Raw genomic sequence first — 19,867 nt, 5'->3', positions numbered from 1 at the left:
AGAGACAGGGAGCAAGAGCCTTGCTCTCCCTACAACTTAATTCCATGCTCCAATTCAGAGCAGTATAATTAACCCCAAGTTTCGCCACTAACACTGAAGTTTTTCAGCCTGATGAGAATATCATTTAGTATCCTGCAATCGCCAATAATAGCAATATGGCACAATGGTGCCTATTGAGGATCTAATCAGGGCACAGAGTCATTTACATAGAACATTTTCTGTGACTCTCTGTAATACAACGCCACAAAGACTCAATTGAGACACAAGTCTCCCTTTCCCATAAACTAAAAAAAGAGAGAGAGAAAGAAAGAAAGAAAAAGAAGAAGAAGAAGAAAAGAAAGAAACCACAATTTCCTTTACAGGAGAGCACAGATGGTCCCCACCCCTGCGGAGGGCTCTCCAGGGTCAGGCACTTCACGGGAAACTGCTCATCCTGATGTTGACCAGACTAGATGCTCACGCATTACCCAGTGTGGACATCTGCACAATCACTTCTTGCAGGAAAAGGACATCCACAATACTTGAGGGAAACCTTAGGAGGAAAACGGAGCAAGGGATGGATATAGAGGGTGTTGGGTGGATTACCAGATCTCACAGTCAAGCTCTGGCTTTGCTGGCTTCCCTGGGGTGACCTGAGAAATATGGGCCACGATCCCCCAGTGGCACAACCAGGAGCCATGGGCCACAAAGTGAGTCTAACTAGGAGGCAACCAGGTATGTGGTCACTAAGGAAGGAGAGCGGGACAGCTCCGAGGATGGCCCCTGTGCTGAGGACACAGCAGGACTCAGACGCCAGAGAGACCCAAATGTGAATCCCACGTCCACTCCTTAGCCCCAGACTAACGACTCTGCGTCTTCGTTTCCTCCTCTGTAAAATGGGCTTCTAATGCCTTGCGAAGATGAAAATTCTTATTCATGCATCTGAAATACACAACATAGTGCACGCCATATAAAAAACAGAAATTTGCATGGACATTGTCATTATTCTTTAAAAAAGATTTGTAGGAGGGCTGGGGATGTGGCTCAAGCGGTAGCGCACTCGCCTGGCATGCGTGCGGCCGGGGTTCGATCCTCAGCACTACATACAAACAAAGATGTTGTGTCTGCCGAAAACTAAAAAATAAATATTAAAATTCTCTCTCTCTCTCTCTCTCTCTCTCTAAAAAAAAAAAAAAAAAAAAAAATTGAAAAAAAAAAGATTTGTAGGAAACCGATAGGCCTTGGAGTGACCTCATTCAATCTTTCTGTGCTTGTTTCCTCATCTGTAAAACAGGTGAAAAGGCAAAACAATCCTGACCTCTTGGGGCTACTGTGAGGATTAAATGGGTTAATACATACAAAGCATTTATACAGTAGATGTGTATGTGTGTATGCACACACATGAATGACAGGCTTGGGGCAGGGGGTGGGGGTACTAGAGATTTTAACCACTGGGCATTTTATCAATTTTACCACTGAGCTACATCCCCAGTCTTTTTTCTTTTCTTTTTTTTTTTTTTTGAGACAGTCACTGAGACTAGCTTTAAACTTGTGATCCTCCTGCCTCAGCCTCCTGTGTCACTGAGATTACAGGCATACACCATCACACCTGGCTCGTGCCAGGCACTATTCTAATGATCTGTTTCATTAATAAAAATAAGATGAGGGCTGGGGTTGTGGCTCAGAGGTAGAGCACTCGCCTAGCAAGTGTGAGGCTCTGGGTTTGATCCTCAGCACCACATAAAAATAAATAAAATAAAGGTATTGTGTGCAACTACAACTAAAAAAAATAAATATTTTTTTAAAAAGATGAATCAGTAAGGGAAACAGAGATGAGCTTTAATGCACAGAACAATTACTAATACCTACATCATGCTTTCATAGCCACTATGTGAGCTCATCTTTGAACTGAAACCCAGGAAAAACAGAATCCTATGGTGCGAAATGGAGGCCTAAATTCTAAAGAAGGCCTGATAACAGTCCTTTCTTACAGGTTTCCTTATGGTTGATGGGAAGTGATAACCATTTGTTCTTTTTCTAGCTTGAGTTTTTGCCTAGACGGCCAAGTTCATCTGCACACAGCACACCCTTTTCCTGGGTCATCTTGAAAGGATGGCCAGCCAGAGGGCCAGAGCCAACGTCCACAGCAGGATGGAATGGCCTGAGGACAGGAAAAAGGGAGAGATGGGCCAAGTTTGCAGGTTACTCTTCAACCAGGAGAGAAGGGCGTCACTAGACTATTGTCAACAGGGCCAGCACCTGGAGTCTGCAGTCCTCACAAGTCCTGCTGCAGTCCTCACATGCCCCAGTGAGCTTTGAAGAGAAGCCTTCCAGTAAGCACAGCATCTGCTGACCACTCGGCCAGCTACCAGGGTCACATACTTTGTTATCTACTAATCAGCCCCAAAGAGGCCACAGAGATGTGGGACAAGTGTCTTTTTCTGTTCCCCACCGCTGATCTAAACCATTCCTCCACTTCCTCCTTCTTTAAACCTTCAGGTCCTCTGAAGAGCCACCAGCAATGGTACCACCCCTCACACAAGTATCAGGGCCACATCTCGAGCACTCACCTGTCAGTGACACTCTTCTCACCACTGCCCTTGTCTGACAGCAAGGCATTTCACACCTCAGTAGTTAATCCATCCCACAGGCATGCTGGAGGAGCTAAGTCCTTGGTCACTCTGCCTAGATTAGACCGCCATGAAATCACAGATTGCTGCCCATATTCGCAATATCCACTCTCTTCCTTGAAAAAAGGACCCTTGGTTTTATATATAAACTGCACCTGACACTAAAGACTACATTTCTCAGCCTGCTTTGCAGCTAGGTGTGTGCGTGTGACTAAATTAGGATCGGTGAGATGCACACAGAAGTGCTCCGTGGGACTTGGAGCAAAGTTGCTCAGAGGGAGCTAGTGCAGCGGGAAGCCTCCTTTTTGACCTGTGCCTTTCCTTCTTCTGCCAACATATGGCTCAGACAGGAGAGACAGAGTTCCAGGAGCCAGTCCCAATTGAGACTGACCTATACGACAGAAGCCATGTGTAGGAGAAAGATGTCAACCTGGAGCCTCTGAGTGTCCTGAACTGCTACCTGCTGCTGAGAGCCACGGCCGAGTCTGTATGGCCACTCGGCCGTGGCTCTCAGCAACCTGCTACCTGCAACTGACTGGTATGAGAGAGAGAACTAAAACTGCATCAGTTAAGTCGCTATTCAATTACTGTTAAGCTGTTGTTGTTAAATGCAACTAATGTTAATCCTAAAAACATCAGCCCAAAGCAAAAACAAAAGCATCACTAAAACCCTGCCCCCACCTCTCACTGCCAACCAACTCCATCAAAAGCAAAACATCTGTCCAGATAAAAATCCAACATTCCTACAAATGAATCTGTTTTACATTTGAATTTCCTGAACTTCATATACCATCATCTCTACCACTGGCTCCAGAGAACATGCAACCAAGATTCTATATCCTTTTCTAATTAAGAGAAAAACATCCCCCAGCTTTTACGAGGAGTCACTGCACTGTCAGGGGCCTTCATGAATCTGGGAGGTGGGAGGGTGCAGAAAGCAATTTTAAGTTCCCAAATGAAAAGGAAAGAAGAGCAGGACTTCATGTTGGAAACAGTGCAGTCCGTCTTTACTGTCTTCCATTCTTTCTCTTACACAGGTACGCATATGTTCATGGAACACAAACTGTGCTGAACCACTATAGCATCCAGTCCCCCAAATCCCACAGATCTAACTTTAGTGCTTCTGTAGCAATTACACAGGGGATCACTAAAGAAATCCTGACCGTACAAAAAGGCCCATGAGCTCCCTTTATGCGTGCACAGGATGTCAGGAATTTCTTGTCAACTCACTTAATAGATGTTAAAAATGATAATAAGAGTAATATGGGTTAGGTTTTATCATGATCACAGAAACTTAGTTTTGGAAAGGTCAAAGGACTTGTCTGAGGTCACACGGCTAGTCAGACATCCTTCTTGTTAAAAGAATTGAGAGAGGATGAGGGAATAGAAGAAAGAGTACTTCCCCCTTTCCTTCTATCTTTCTGTATAATCTGAAATTTATAGAACTGTGCATTAGTTTGATTTTTTTCTCTTTAAAGAGGTAACAGTTACCCCTCATTAGAATAAGTTATATTCCATGGATGTATGTTAAAATACACTCTACTGTCATGTGTATCTAAAAAGAACAAATATTTTTTAAAAAGAATAAAAAATATTAAGGAAACAAATCATCATCAAAGAAAAAAAGATAATAGTTACTTTTCATGGCTCTGAGAAGGAACAGGAGCAATATGCAATGAGGTCACAATACACAAGGAACACAGGTGTGAGAAGCTCACCTGGCCCAAGAAGATGAGCCCACCGACGCACGTCCTCCAAGCATGAGTGGGGATGCTTCATGACGCTGGATGGGCAGGACCATGACCACCGCACTGCCTACATACATGCAGCCCTGGACAGAGGGCTGGCCCACACACAGCAGCTCCAACACCAACACTGTGCTCAAAGTCACCATAACAGGGACAACCTGTGTCATGCAGCACATGCTACCCGAAAAAGGTATGAAAACATAAAATGTCTGCTTTAGATTCACTTCCTCACTTGTAGCTTCAAGCTCCCTCTCCAACAAGAGTTGATGGCCTACAGGTCAAACCAGGCTTGCACGTGAGTTTGGTTCATCCACACGATGTTTTAAAACAAACCTAAGTAAGCCTTTAACAAGTAAGAGATTTTGCATTTAAAGTCCAGACTTCCAGTTTTCATGACGATTTGGATGATGGGCCAACACTGGTCCACGTTCTCAGGATGAACCTACAGGAGATGGCGATGAATAAAGGAAGCATGGAAGCCACCAAGCCACACCTGGCACCACTGCTGTGGGGGCCATCAACCCTCTTTGGCCTCCGTTTCTCAACAAAATAGAAACGTCTGTGTCCATCCTCTGCTGAAAGCACAAAATAAAAAGATAAACCAAGAAGAACCTGTGCTCCAAAAAAAGTGAGACCACAAAAGACTCAGCAAAAGTGAAGCGGTTTCCCTTGGTCTTAAATGCAAACTCAACGCCCCTGTTCAGAAATACTATTAACCCTGGAGGCCTTTACTTCTGCCTGGGGGGCCTCCTTCAGGCCCATTCACAGCCTAGACCCTGGATGCACGTGACCTTGGGACCTAGAACTCTCCAAATAGTGTGGTGGGCAAGGCAAGCACTCTACCACTGAGCCACATCTCCAGCCCCAGAACCTCCATTTCTTAAGTACCTACCTAATCAGGCAAAACGTCAGGTGCTTTACATGTGTGATCACATTTCATCCTCACCACCTCAGGACTCAGGTCTCACCCACCCCATGTTTACATAAGAAAAAACCAAGGTGGGAAGCTCATTTGTTAAAGGTCACTGCCAGTAAATTGCAGAACAACAACAAAAGGCTGGATTTGGGAACTAGGGGACATTCTAGGTCCTTTGTTTCCTTCCAAAGTAAAAACATGGGGTACTTTGTTCCTCCCAGGCCACAGGCTTTCTGTATGGTGACTCTTGCATCTTTACCTCTGGGTCCCAACCCTAGCCACCTGCTGACCATCCCTGCATCCTGTTAGTCAACCAAGAAACAACATCTTTGACTTGGTCTTTTCACTACTTAGTAAGGGCCTGATCTGGTGACACTTCACCTGCAGCCCCTACAACGGTCTTTGTTTACAGGCACAAAGTGGGCCACGACCTGCAGATTTCCCAACCTAAACACAGACTATCGAACACGTCTGAAAAAAATACAAAAATATTACCTACAACATTTGCTCTCTTACCCAAGGCCCCAGGCAAAACCCATCAGAAAAAAAAAATAAAGGGGAAAAAAAAAATCTGCCTTATCTTTCCAACAGAACCTCGGAGTCTTAAGTCACAAATGTCTCACACCTACTCTGTTTTGTTTTATTTTGTTTAGTTTTGTTTTGGTGGGGATTCAGTTCCACATTATTGGCAACAATATGGAAATACTAATCTCAGCTGCTTCAGGACCAAGCTGTGTATCTTGACTGGTGGCCTTCCTTTTATGGAAAGACTTTGTGTCCTGGGATCTTGTCCATTCTGGCCATGATATCTCAAGGAGGTTCTGAGGCTCACCCAAACGTGGCCACTGTCATGGAACCAAGTTTCAAACCTTGAAAAGGGCCCTTAAAAACACACATACACACACTCTTTCCTCCAAACCATCCCTTGCTAATGCTTGCATTGGATCCGTTCATTCTTCGTGGGTGGTGGGAAAGAGGGAATGACAAATACGTTTACAAGCCTACAATCATGACCACCTGACCCTGAGTCATGAGATGCCAGGACCCAAAAGGACCCTAGCAACCACATAAACCAGGTAAGGAAATAAACTCTGAAGCTAAGAGTCTCACCCAAAGTCACCCAGCTGGGAGTGGCAGACCTGGCCCTGGAATCCAGTTCTCCGTGCTCCAGAACCAGGGTTCTCTTGACAACACACCAGGGTTCTCCTCATGCTCTCCCGGAAGGTGGGCTTCTGCAGGCTCACGACCCTCGGCTGTCCTCGGGGAACCCACAGAAGATCTGTCACAGCGAGCAGGAGGAATGTATGTGGGAGGAAGCCATCCTATCTGGGCAAAGGTGGACTTGGTTTGTTCAAATCTGTCCTTGCCTCTGACATCTTGCAGGTGTCAAGGACAGACCTCAAATCCTAGCACTCAGGTCAGGCCCACACAAGGCTCACTGACACAGCATGGAAGACACACAGGGGACTGTCCTCCCAAGCAGGGAGGCCTGATGGTGTCACCTTCGGTTGAGGAGGAGTTGGATTCAGCTTTCCCTGTCCCTCACAGCCTCTGTTCCAGCCACTGCCCCCTTTCCTGTGGTCACCGCACACATTACGCAGCTGCCTCTAGAGAATCAGTTCTTCACAGTCCAACATCCAGTGTCTAAACCTCATCGACTGTTATCCCAAGACAAACACAGAGGGGACACAGTGATGAACAAGATGGCACCTTCCACAAGGACCTCCTCATCTACGAAGACACACCTCTTAAGAGCTGTGACCCGAGGCCTGTGGTGGAGGTGACGGGCGGGTGCTGTGGAAGTTGAGAGAAAGACGCGATTGATTCCAAATTTACAGACTGAGGAGGGCAGCTGACGTCAGGGAGAATGTGTCTTTTGTGCAGAGCCTTTTGAAGACAGAGTGGGCAGTAGGATTTCCATAAATTGGGGGACGAGCATTCCCGGACGATGGGACAGCATGAGTAAAATCTGGGAAGAAACCGAGGGTGTGTCTCGGAACACCCACCAGTCTGGGGCAGCTGCAGCCTGGGGTGTCTGGGAGGAAACCCTGGAGTGTCCAGTTGAGGTCACAGAGTGAAGCCGGGGCACCACATAAGGGTCACGGGAGGCTGAGAATGCCAGATCATAAAATTTGGATCTATGCCAGAGGGAGCAGGGGAAAGCCCCTGCAAACAGGGGGAAGGAGGCAGACAAGCAACAGAAGGCTTGCTGGAGGACAAAGGACTTTGTCATCAACACCTCCTTGACACCAACTCTGCCTGCTCAGCATGTCGCCTCCCTTTCTGTGGTGATCCTGGTATCTGACCATGTGGATGGCAACCAACACCCATCTAATCTGACCCTAGAGTGCACATGGGGGAGGGTTGCCACATGGCCTCACCTGCCCCACCCCCTGCTTAGAGGTCAGCAGGTGTGATTTTGTTGTTGAACTGGTTACCAAATTTTATAAATTAGGGGACCCATCACATTTTAAAAACTTGGATTTTCTGGATCTATAGTTTTACACGACAAATAAGAAGCTGACTGAAGCTGCCCCATTGCAGAACACCCAACCTCCGGTGTCCCACACATCACCTCCTTAATCTCTAAGGCTGAGAATAAATGTCCACTAGTCACGTGTCACCATTCAGCAAATACCTACAACACACCAAAAAGGCCCCTGGTCTGCACAACCCACCACATTTAACTTAGACTTATGGGTCCACTAGATTCCTGCTCCTTCCAGTTCCAGGCACGAACCCCTTACTCAGATCCCTCAGCCCACCTACAAGGTCGGGCACCGACAACGCAGCACCTCTCTCATTCCCACATACCCTCAGGCCCTGCCAGATGGCACTGCTGAAACAAATCAGGAGGCCCCTCCAGGAAACTGGGCAGCAAGCCTAGAAGAAATCGAATAGACCTAACTCTCCCTTCTAGCACTGGAGGACTCTGTGAATTCAGCTCTTCCTGTTACCTACTGTGGGTCAGGCCTTCTAAGCAGGGCTCGAGAAATCGAGCTGAATGAGACAGGAACCCTGCCTTTACCAGGTCTGCTGGACTTGGAGAAACTCCAGACAGCCCTGGCTTAGATGCCACACACTATACAGGAAATGACAGCACAGCTCACGCGTGAAACTTAGCAGTCCACATACACTGCACAACCAAATGTTCAGCACTCTCCAGCCCATAAATAAGGCAGGAGGCACGGCATTTCAGAACAGGGTAGATGGACAGCACAGTCACTCCCGTTAACATCAACCGTTGGTGACGCTACCACTTTGATTACAGAGAAAAGATTGGTCAGGGAAGTAAAGTAGAAGAGAAATAGAATGTGGTTCCCATCTTGGGTGAGCTAGCAGGGGAACAAAACACAGAATCCTAGAGCTGAAAGAAGCTACTGAGTGTAGGTGTGGGTGGGGTGTGAACAGGAGCGTGGGGCGGGGGGAGAGACCTGCTGGATGAACTGCTAGAGCTGAGTGCTGAGAATTCTGGATAGGTGAGGTGGCACACACAATCAAGAATTCTAGTTGTGTCTAAAAATATATGTGGCTGGGCCAGGTGGTGCATGCCTGTAATCCCAGCAGCTCAGGAAGACAAGGTAGGAGGATTGAAGTTCAAAGCCAGCCTCAGCAACTTAGCGAGGCCCTAAGCAACTCAGTGAGATCCTGTCTCTAAATAAAATATAAAAAGAGCTGGGGATGTGGCTCCGTGGTTAAGCACCCCTGGGTTCAATCCCTGAACAAAACAAAAAAAAAGTGAATATAATAAAACTACAATTTAAAAAATGGCAAAAGACATTAAATTCCCTTTTTAAAAGGGTAAAGTTCCCCACTTGAATCAAAGTGTGAAATATGATATAACAAGAAATATGTAATGTTTTGAACAACCAACAATAAAAAATTTTAAAAAAAAAAAGAAAAAGCAGTTTAAAAAAAAAAGGGTAAAGTTCTAAAAATTCACGGAAAACTCTGACTCGGAACGCTGCAGATTTTGCCTATGAATAGTTTTTCCACTTGGCAAGTCAACTTCTCAGCTGAGGGGCAACACAGACGAATGAATGGGCACTGGTATCAGGGAAATTCCTAGTGATTATCCAAATGGAAAGGAAAGGAAAGGAGAGATGGGGGAGGAAGCCAGAGAATTTACTCCTGACAGGCACCCTCTGGTCTAAGTTCTGGCACAGGCAGCAGCCCTTCTGTTCAAACAAGAGACTTCCTGCAAACTGAATTTCTATACACATTTTCTTCCCTGTCTTACTATAAATTTCTCCTCCAAACTCCAGTCACCATATCCAAAGGAGGAACTTGACACCTTATTAATTCACACTATCTCCCCAATATAAATCTGCTCTAACCATCCAGATACAACTGTGCACAGCTCTTCCCTGCTGACCCATCCCATACCACGCAACCTCGGGTCTTCAAACTCCTCTCCCCAGGCCCGTTATGTCTACCATGCCCACCTCCCCTGACTCCCCCACTTCCTCCTGCATCTTCCCCCTGACTGAGAACTCGGGGGACTCAGATCATCTTGTTGGTCACTTCTACACCCTTCTTTATCACCTGCACATACAAGAGAACCTTTTCTCCTCAAAACCAAAATCCACAAATGAAATGAACCCAAGCTGCTCTATTTAGCTAAAGCAGGGACAGAGGGCTAGAAGCTTCTGGAACAGAACAGGGGCGTTCAGCTCTGAGACCCAGCAGAGCAGTCGGCGGTCCTCCCAGAAGCTCCAAGCTAGAAGCTGGCGACCGTGCAACAGACACACAGTGTGGTTTTCGGACTTGCTCCTGGGGCTGCCCCCGACCTCTACTCCTTAGTATTCAGAGTCTAAGAAAAGCGCTGTTCAAATCAAAGTTCTTCATTTTGCAGGTGTGAAATCAGAACCCAAGATAAGCAAAGTACCTGGCCCAAGGACACACAGCTTGTTAAGAACAGGACAAAGTCAGATTCTAGACTCACCTGATCAGGGCTCTTCTCACGGCCCCACACTGCATCTTAATTTTCTCAAATAACCAACACATTGCTGTGTGCCTGGCACTCCTCCCAGCACCCAGGGTCACATGTTTAGTTCCCAAAATGTCATGACGTATGTTCTGTTATTCTCTCCATTTTACAGAGTAGGAAAATGAGGCACAGGAAATTAGGTAACTTGGCCAGTGCCACCCAAGGGTAGCACCAGAGTAGGTGTCTGAACTCGGGTAGCCTGGCTCTGTGCCCAGGGTTCTTGAGCAGTGTGACAGAAGGAATCACTTGCTGCCTTCAGGCAGAAAAGGGAATGCCATGTCATTAACCACCTGATAAATGAAATAGAGTTTCGGGCTGGGGTTGGGCTCAGCAGTAGAGCACTTGCCTAGTGCTGGTGAGGCACCGGGTTTGATCTTCAGCCCCACATAAAAATAAATAAATAAAATAAAGGTATTGTGTCCAAAAGAAAAGAAACAAGTTTTCCTGGAAAAGCAAGTCAAAGTCTCATAAAATGAGAAAACAGTGACACTGGAGATGGCAATGAAAGGCTGAGCAGACTCAGCCCACGGCAGAGCATTAGCTTTCTTCCTCAGGTAGCATGTGCTCAGGGTGTAGTCCTCAGGTAGCATGTGCTCAGGGTGTAGTGGGTGCTGTGTGTGTTCAGCCACATGGTGGCCTAAATTTTGCTGCCTGTTCTTGATGATCTGTCATTTAGACATACCCACGTTTTGTTTCAGTCCCACCCCGGGATAGAAATGGCTTGGGTACAAAAACCTAACCTTTTGTTAATAGTTTGACTGTGGTCAGCCTTCCCTCCTACCACAGAAGAATGAAAGTCCCCTGTCCTTTCTTTAAAAAGAAAAAAAAAAAAAATCAAGCCAGGCACTATGGCACATACCTGTGATCCCAGCTGCTCAGGAGACTGAGGTTGGCCTCAGCAACTTAGCAAGACCCTATCTCAAAATGAAAAAATTAAAAGGGCTGGGGCGCAACTCAGTGGCAGGGCACTCACCCAGCATGTGCAAGGTCCTGGACTCAAATTTCAGTACCATGGGGAAAAAAAAGAAAAAAAATCACCAGTAGCCAGCATGTGCCTTTGGCAATCTGTCTCTGAGGATCTTTTCCCACCTAACATTGCCATGTGCTCCCCAAAATAAAGTCAAACAATCTGAGATAAACCAGATATATCTTCACTTGCCCACGGGCTGTTCTTAGCTCATACACATGTCCACACCAGTGCAGGGCAGAGAGCAGAACAGGGGCGTTCAGCTCTGAGACCCAGCAGAGCAGTCGGTGGTCCTCCCAGAAGCTCCAAGCTAGAAGCTGGCGACAATGCAACAGACACACAGTGTGGTTTTCGGAGGGTTTTCAACCAGTGCCTGCTCAGCGGCTGCCCACCTCAAAGAGTTGAGCTGTGAGCAACTGCAGCCTGGGTACTTGCTCTGCACCCGACTACACCCGGTTGAGTCAGAAGACCTTCAGACGTGAGATGAGGGAAGCAGGTACAAAGGTTCCCACAAGCCCAGAGAACTCCAAATGTCCTCAGAAGGAAAGGGGCCCCATCAAATGAGGTGCCAGAGAGATAAGGGATGTCCCATCATAGCAAAGAACAAAGAGCATTCCCACTCCCCACACCACACCCTCCACCACCACCAAAAACCATGGTATTTTATGCCATTAGCTGAGGCCACTGACTCAAATCTGTCCACTTTCACATTTGCATATGGGCTCAGACATTTGGCTACCGGTTAACTGTCACCAAGTAAGACACAGGGTGGAGACCTCCTCACAAAGTAACATTTATTGTCTTTGGATCACCACTGGCTAAATGCTCCTGATACTTCACCAAATGCAGCTCGGTAAAACAAAGGAAAAAGAACACCATTATAAATTACAATCTCCCCAGGATCTCAGGACATGCCTATACTTTGTATTTTCTAATTTTTGTATAAATATTGGAACAGTACAGAAACAGTGTTCTCAGAAATATGCCACTTTGATAGCCACATGACAAAACCCAACTATTTATTTCATTTTATTTTACTTCTTATCTCAAATACACAGTTCCTTTTCCTTCAATCAAAAAAAAAAGCCTCTTTTTAAACAATATGTAATGCAAAGCAAATATAACAGGGTACCAAAACAAATCTTTCCTGCAAAATTTATGGTTCCTCTTCTGTCCTCAGTTGCACACATAACCACCACCCAGGCCTATCTCTATGCACAAAACACAGGCCACTAATTCTAAAGAGTTGTGTTAATCTCTCAACCCTGTGCAGCATGACCAGGCATGCTTAGATGCTGATTTCTAAAAGCAATCAACTTTCCTCAAATTATTAAGGAACAATTGGAAGGAGAAAGCAGATAGCAAGAAGTATAATAGGAGGAAAAAAACCTAACTGTTCCTAAATCTCAGTGCAAAGCCTTGGAACAGGTAACACTGTTGGCACCCCAGTAAATTGTCCATCACAACATTTTTTCACCCCTAACTTGGGTCAGTATTTTACTTTCTAGGCTTGGGAAAATGAGTGGTGATCAGTCACCACTAGGGCCCCTTCCTGGCCTGGACAGACCTGTCCCTGTGCATCTGCCCACTGGCCAGCTAGAAGGAGAACCAGGCAGGCAGGACAGGTCATTTCCTTTCCACTGAGAATCCTCCTCTGCTGCTCTCATAAAAGCCAAGTGCCCTCCTAGCTCCTGCCACCCCTGTATTCCTAACCAGAGGGTGTCCTAAAGGAAGGGAAAGAGGATGGAGATTGGGAACCATTCAAATTCCCAGCAACCTACAACAGCAGGACCTTATTCAACAGCCTTATTCCACTGACCCCAGCCTCACCACTCCAACTCTCCTCCTCTCCCTCTTGCGCGAGCGCGCGCGCACACACACACACACACACACACACACAGTGTGCCAAGAAAGCATGGAAGCATGGACCTGACTTCTCTGTTCCCTCAGGGTGGCTTGAAGAAGCAGAGGGAAAAAAGCAAGACCTCTCTGTACTCCCAGGTATCTAACCCTGCCCAAGGTGGCTGCCTGCTGCCATCCCCATGGAAGAAGACTGTGGTCAACTTGTACCTGGGAGAGAACAAAGCCGCATATAAAAGAGGCTGTCACTCAGGAGGGGTGTGCTCAGTGCCCCTCCCCCACTGGCACTTACAAAGGCTGCTGTTCTCACTTAACCTGTTTCTAGTCTCCAAGGGCACTGACTACACTTATATTTTTAATTAGCTGCTTTTTAGGTTGATTTTTTTTTTAAGTATCACTGTTACTGAGGGCAGGAGATGTAACTCAGGATAGAGCACTTGCCTAATATATACTCAAGACCCCAAGTTCAACCCCCAGCATTGGAGGGGAAAAAAAAAAAATCTAAGCAAACAATGAAATTTTGCAAAATCTTCCTCCCGCCTCAGAACCCAGGAATTCCAGTCTCTTGTCACAGGAACTTCATTTTGAAGACTTTTCCCAGCTCCCCCACAGGTAAGCCCAGGTAGGGTTCTGTGCCACCCATGGTCACCTCCAGGCCCCAACCTCAGCTGAGCTGGAACATCCTCAGTCTCACCAGGCGACATCCCTGGGTGTGTGACTCGCACTTGGCACTGTGCTAGGACTTGGCAAAATGAACTCTCAAACAAATTGGCTGGGGCAAGAAAATACGTGGAACAGTTTCCAGAATGTAAAGGGTTACAAACCCTTTGCCTACATCAAAGCCTATATTTTGTTTGTTTGTTTGTTTTTTAACGTTTGTAAGTCATATATTTAGTGAGGGAGTGATATGCAAAAAAAAAAAAAAACAGAATTCCTAAAACTCAACAACATAAATATAAACAACCCAATCAGAGGTAGGCAAAGGACTTGGGTAGACATTTCTACAAAGACATACAAATGGCCAATAAGCACATGAAAAGATGCTCAGGATCACTAACCACTACAGAAACCCAAATCAAAACTGTACTGAAATGCCATCTGACACCCTGATGTTGGCTGCTCTCAAAACAATAGGCGTGTGAGAGGTTGCACAGAAATCAGAAGCTCTGTGCACTGTCAGTGGGGTTGGTGGGATGCACAGTTACACAACTGCTATAGAAAATAGTATGGCAGCTTATGATCCAGCGACACCATTTCTGGGCATAAACCCCCCAAAAATTGAAAGTAGGGTCTCAAAAAGGTATCTGTACACCCACATTCATAGCAACATTATCTGTAGTAGCTAAGCATGGAAACAATTCTTATGTCTGTTGATGAAGAAATGAATACAAGCAAAATGCGGTATACACTTACAACGGAATATCATTCAGCCTAAAAAAGTAAGGAAATTCCGACTCGTGCTACAACATGGCTGAACCTTGAAGATATTCTAAGTGGCAATGCCATGCCAATCACAACACTGTAGGATCCCACTGACATGAGGTCCTTAAAATCATTAAATAGAGAGGAAGAAAGTAGAATCATGGTTGCCAGACGCTGGAAAGGGGGGCGATGGAGAGTTGCTTAATGAGAATAAAGTTTCGACTTGAGATCCGGAGTTGGAAAGGTGGTGCTGCCCAGCAATATACGTGTACTTAATGCCAACCAACTGTACACTTAAGATAGTAGTTTTTGTCACATGAATTTTACCATAATAAAAAAATATTGAAAAAAATTAAAGGCCCCAGATGAGATAACAGAAGACTGTGACCTGCTGGGCTTGTTAGGGGAGCAGAAGTAAGGGCCCCCACGGTCCCACTGTGGCCCAATGAATGAGTGTCGATGATCTCCTGCTTCCTGCCATCTGCCCCCTGTTCTTCCTCATTCCCTTTGCCTGATCTATTTTCCTGAGAAGAATCTGCTTCATTGAGATCTAAACTTCCAAGTTTGATGTGAGGAATACGGAGTAGGGTGGGGGTATCAAGGTAGGCATGAGAAGGTGGGACACTAAGGAAGGCCTTTTAATTTTCTACTAGTCACACCAACTTTTAAAAGTGATCTGTGGGACCTGGGGACTTTGCAGTACCAGCGCGGTGCCTTGAGGTAAAGGAGTGAGCAGTTTTTAATGATTTGTTTGGGTTGGTGGTCTAGTTGCCAGCTAAGGGTACAGTTTAGAAAGATGATATTTTTTTATCATTCCTTAATTAACTTGTTTTCAGAATAAACACAGCCTTGGTGAGATGACAATCTCTGTTCTTTCCAAAATGAGGACAATGTTGCTTATTTTCTGAATGACGGTATGAAATCTGAGAAGGAAACAGGAAGGCTCACAAATTAGAAAAATTTGAATATCCACAGGTTATTGTTGTCCTGTTTCTAAACCTGCTTGTAAGTGAGACCTTCCAAATGAATGAACTTTTATGTCTGTATTTCAAACTCAGAATATTCTCTTGACTTGCACTTGGCACTGTGCTAGGACTTGGCAAAATGAACTCTCAACAAATTGGTCAGGGGGAAAAAGAATGCATGGAACAGCTTCTAGAACGTAAAGGGTTACAAACCCTTTGCCTACATCAATGCCTGAATTTTCTTATTTAAGCAATATCTTGGAATTCAAACTTTTAAGCTAAAATCAACCAGCATTTCTGCAGGAAGCCCAGCGTGTCGAACTTTGTAATCAATCAACTACCTACTTTATCTTCAAAAGGAGTTCTACATATCAAATCATCTCATCACATACCTTGACTACACACACACACACACACACACACACACTTTGTCAATTAAATATTTTTTAATTTTAAAAAATTAAACCCTTTGCAGAAAGAGTAGAAAGACATATACTAATGCAATAAATGACATGGCTACTTGTTAGGATTATGGATGATTCTTATGTTCAATTTCATGTTTTTCTCTATTTTCCAAGTTTACATAAGTAAGCATACACTTTTGATAACCAGAAATAAATCACATCCACACATGCATTCTCATTCACCTCCCCGCCTGGCAAATCCATCAATTTTTATGCATTTTGTTTTTGTTCCATGTCAGTGAAGGAACAAATTTACATTTCTAAAGTGCTTTACAGTTTATACGGTACTTGTACTTTATAACCGCAAGGCTTCCCAGGAGTGGACACCATCCTACAACCTTCTGCTTCCTGACAGCACCCCCACCCCCACCTTGGGCTAAGCCTGCTGTCACTGTGCAGAGTTCCATCAAAAACAGTGACACACTGAACCGTCCTCACCCTGTGCCTTGTCCACACCCCCACCAGGCCGGCCCCTACAGCTGGCCGGCCCTCGGCAGCTCTCTGCAAAATGATTTTTGAATCCAACAGAGCATGTCCACAGACGTGACGCACACAGGTAAGGGCGGCAGTAGCACTCCCCTGGCTGGCGAGAGAGCTGAGGCTTGGCAAGCATCCAGCTTAACAGCGGGGCTCCAGCTCGCAGGCCTGTTCCCAGCGGGCAGTGACCCGTGCTGCACAGGGAAGGTGAGCTGGCCGTTCCAACTCATTCACATCCACCCCACATGTTCTTGGGACTGTCACAGGCCATCACAGACATTGTTACAGCCATGCACAAGGGGACATGTAGCCACTCTCTCATTTTACCCCATGAAACACATTTTTACCTCTCCGTCTCACAGGTGACAAACCCAAAGCTTGAAGACAAGTTCAGTGTCCCAGAGCTATTACCCAGCCACATCCCAGGTTCTACGCCACCACCAGAGCCAGCTGACACCCACACCCAACTTCCTTCCCCTGATGGTCCTGCTGTCCCTACCAGACTGATGTGCAGAGATGTCAACACTCAAAAAGAGTCCCAAGCTCTTCCCTACATGATCAGAGTGGTACCCCCGTGGGGTCAGCCGCCAGGGGTCAAGTCTTGCCTCTATCTCCTAAAACCTCTGTGACCTTGGGCTAATTACTTAACCTTTATTAAGCCTCTGTTTGCACCAATAGACAGAAGAAAGGAATAGACCATCTCCACTCATCTGCTTGTTCTGTGCATTAAAATCATGTACAGAAAACTGACCAGTGTCCAGCCCAGACGCCAATGTTCTTCAAATGTTCGGCACATTATCATTATTAATAATACCATCGGGGGCAGGAGCAGCGCAACACAGGCACAGCCAAGGACGGACACAGTGCCTAACACCAGACCAGAGGCTTCCTGTTCAATTTCTCTTCTTGTTCAATTTCTCACAGGCTGGCAGGGCAGGAATTAAGGACCACATTTTAAGGAGGAGGGTACTAAGGCTCAAAAAGAGACTTCTCCCTATACAAAAGGCTGGGGTCCCAGCTCCCAAACCCTAAGCTTGGCCCATTTCCCATGCCACCTCCTAGCCCGTAGATGATTCAGTGAATGATCCCTGCAGCTGTCTGACCTAAGAACTGCAAGGGAATCGAGGTTTTACGTTGGGGTGCAGGCTCGGCCATCACCTAGTGGGCAAAGTCACTGCACCTCCGCTGGCCTCAGCTTCTCCATCCACACCACCTGCTCTTCTCCTCCCATCAACCCAGCACCACTACGAGCACAGTGAATGGAAAGTGGCTGGGAAGAGCAGACGGGGCTCATCTTGATGCTGCCTGGAATCTGAGAGCAAGAGTTAGAGGCTTGGATTCTCTCCTGGACAAGGCTGAGCAGCACTCACCAAGAAGGAATCCACTGCTGAGACTCCTCCTCAAGCCACGTGTGTGACACTCAGGTCAATTTACCACTCGAGCCTCCGGTCCAGCCAGACCAGCTTCCTCTGGAACCCACAAGATGATGGCTAATAAGCCAAACTGATCTGCCTCCCATTGCAAAAGAAGCTGGTAAGTCCTAATCCAGAAAGACAGGTAGTGTGATGGGAAAAGGGTGGAATCCACGGTCTGCAGAGCTGGGCTTGGAACCTGGCTCCCCACAGACTCCCTGAGGAATGTTATAAAAATCATCTTACCATTATTTTTTTAAATTCTAGCTATACCCAGCTCCATTCCACCAAGTATTTACAGTGACTTAGAATAACACAAACAACACAAAAGAATAAACAGGCATGGGAACCAAGCCAAGAGAAAATGAATGTAGGGAACATAATAAGAAAGCCAGGGGTAAGATTAGCACCTGGAAACGCACAGCATATGGCCTCTTCCTGCAGAGGTGTCAAGATGGGCCACAAATCTAGCTCTCAGGTGCTTAGTAACCAAAGCCAAAGAGAAACATGATCCGCCACGAGATTCTCTGTGCCCATAACATGAAAACAAACCAGCAGTTCTGGAGAAACCTATCTTTCCCTGCTTGATTTAAAGGCTCGGGGAAATTTCTCCATTGGACCTTCACAAAGGGCAAGTGGGTGAACAGCAAGGCTATAGCAATTCCACCGCAGACCCTAGTGTCTCCACCAGGTATTCCTCCTCCTTCCAGCCCCTCTGTAAGCATCTCCTTTTGCATTTCCAAGGTAAAAGGACAATTCAGCCAAAGCAGGCAAGTCACTCTACCCCTAGAGCCTCAGTTACCTAATCTACTTCACCAGGCTGTTATAAAAGCTAAACATGATAACATGAAACTCTCAAGCCTAACACAGAGTAGGTACACCATCACTTCTGCTGGAATGTAAGTTTCTAAGAGCTGGGGATCTTGGTGTGGATTGATCACTGTTGTAGCCCAAGCATCTGAAGTAGTCATTAGCACACAGTAGGTGCTCAATAAACATCTGTTAAATAAATAAATTTCCTAAAGCAAGTTCCTGAAAACACTGGTCTCATGAGCTATGTCTAAAGAAACAAGACAGATACAGAGTAAAACAAAAATCTAGGGAAAATAAAGGTCTAACAAGTCCCCTCCTCTTAAAGAACCACAAGCACACTGAAGGTTCTTATGAGTTCTGCAAGAAAGACATCTCTTTGACTGTGTTTGGCCCAGATTCTTCAAACTCATTTGAACACAATGTTCTTTCTTTTCCCCCCAAAGAATGGGAGATGGACCCACAAGTGTTCTCATGACCCCCAGGGGACTCTAAATTATCCTAAGAGGGAAAGGGGGCCACCAGCCCACAGACAATAACTGTCCCATAGCAGCAAAAGAACAAAGGGCACCCCCACTCCCCATGCCAACCCCCTCCACCACCACCACCTATAAACTTTGGAAAACCCAATGGGTCCTTCAGACCTAAACAGTTCCCTTTATATGGACAGATGGACACACCAGCTGCCCTGCACGTTCCAGAATCCACCTGCTCAGCCCATCTTCAGCAAAGCCTGCTCCAAACCCCCTGGCACAGGGCCACCTGAATGCATCCAAGCCAAAGCCAACATCATGGATACCGGGGACAGGGGAGGGTCTTCACCACCCCAGGGAGGGCAGTACTTTCTGAGAAGCAAGCAAGGCAGGAAGGATCTGGGTCCTGTCCTGGAGTCCCTGAAAGGCCACCCACAGGGTGTTATCACATGGTTGTGTTTAGCTCACCATGCCCAGAGGTGCTGGGCAACAGGCTCTCCTCACTGTGTCCTCTGCTTATTTACCCACACAGACACTCTCACTGTCCATGGAAATCTGCAGTTGGTTCCACGTCATGAGCTTCCAGAGAGCCAGCAGGTGGGCAGAAGGTCAGGTGATACCCAAATGACAAGTGCGCATACACACATACACACACACACACACACACACACACACGCAGCAGGGCTCTCCGGGGCATGCTACAGACCTTCACCAGTTCACCAGGAAGGAAATGATTAACAAATGTTTACCAAAC

General features: G+C 46.2%; 1 protein-coding gene across 2 annotated transcripts in view; it reads right to left on the bottom strand.

Moving 5' to 3' along the window:
* Positions 1-19,599, bottom strand: part of Ptprj (protein tyrosine phosphatase receptor type J) — a 166,733-nt gene extending 147,134 nt beyond the window's left edge. Inside the window, exon 1 of one of the 2 annotated variants that reach the window (XM_048788826.1) lies at positions 19,582-19,599. In XM_048788826.1, coding sequence (XP_048644783.1) covers positions 19,582-19,584 — 3 coding nt within the window. In that variant the 5' untranslated portion in view covers positions 19,585-19,599. Of the gene's footprint in view, positions 1-10,218; positions 10,237-19,581 lie in introns of those variants that run through there. The other variant, XM_048788833.1, reaches the window with a different exon arrangement.
* Positions 19,600-19,867: the final 268 nt, after the last annotated feature.

Source organism: Marmota marmota, unplaced genomic scaffold, assembly GCF_001458135.2.
Source record: "Marmota marmota marmota unplaced genomic scaffold, marMar, whole genome shotgun sequence".
NCBI classification, from domain to species: domain Eukaryota; kingdom Metazoa; phylum Chordata; class Mammalia; order Rodentia; family Sciuridae; genus Marmota; species Marmota marmota.
The sequence above is the reverse complement of the archived record's forward strand: the minus strand, read 5'-3'. Positions and strand labels throughout refer to the sequence as shown.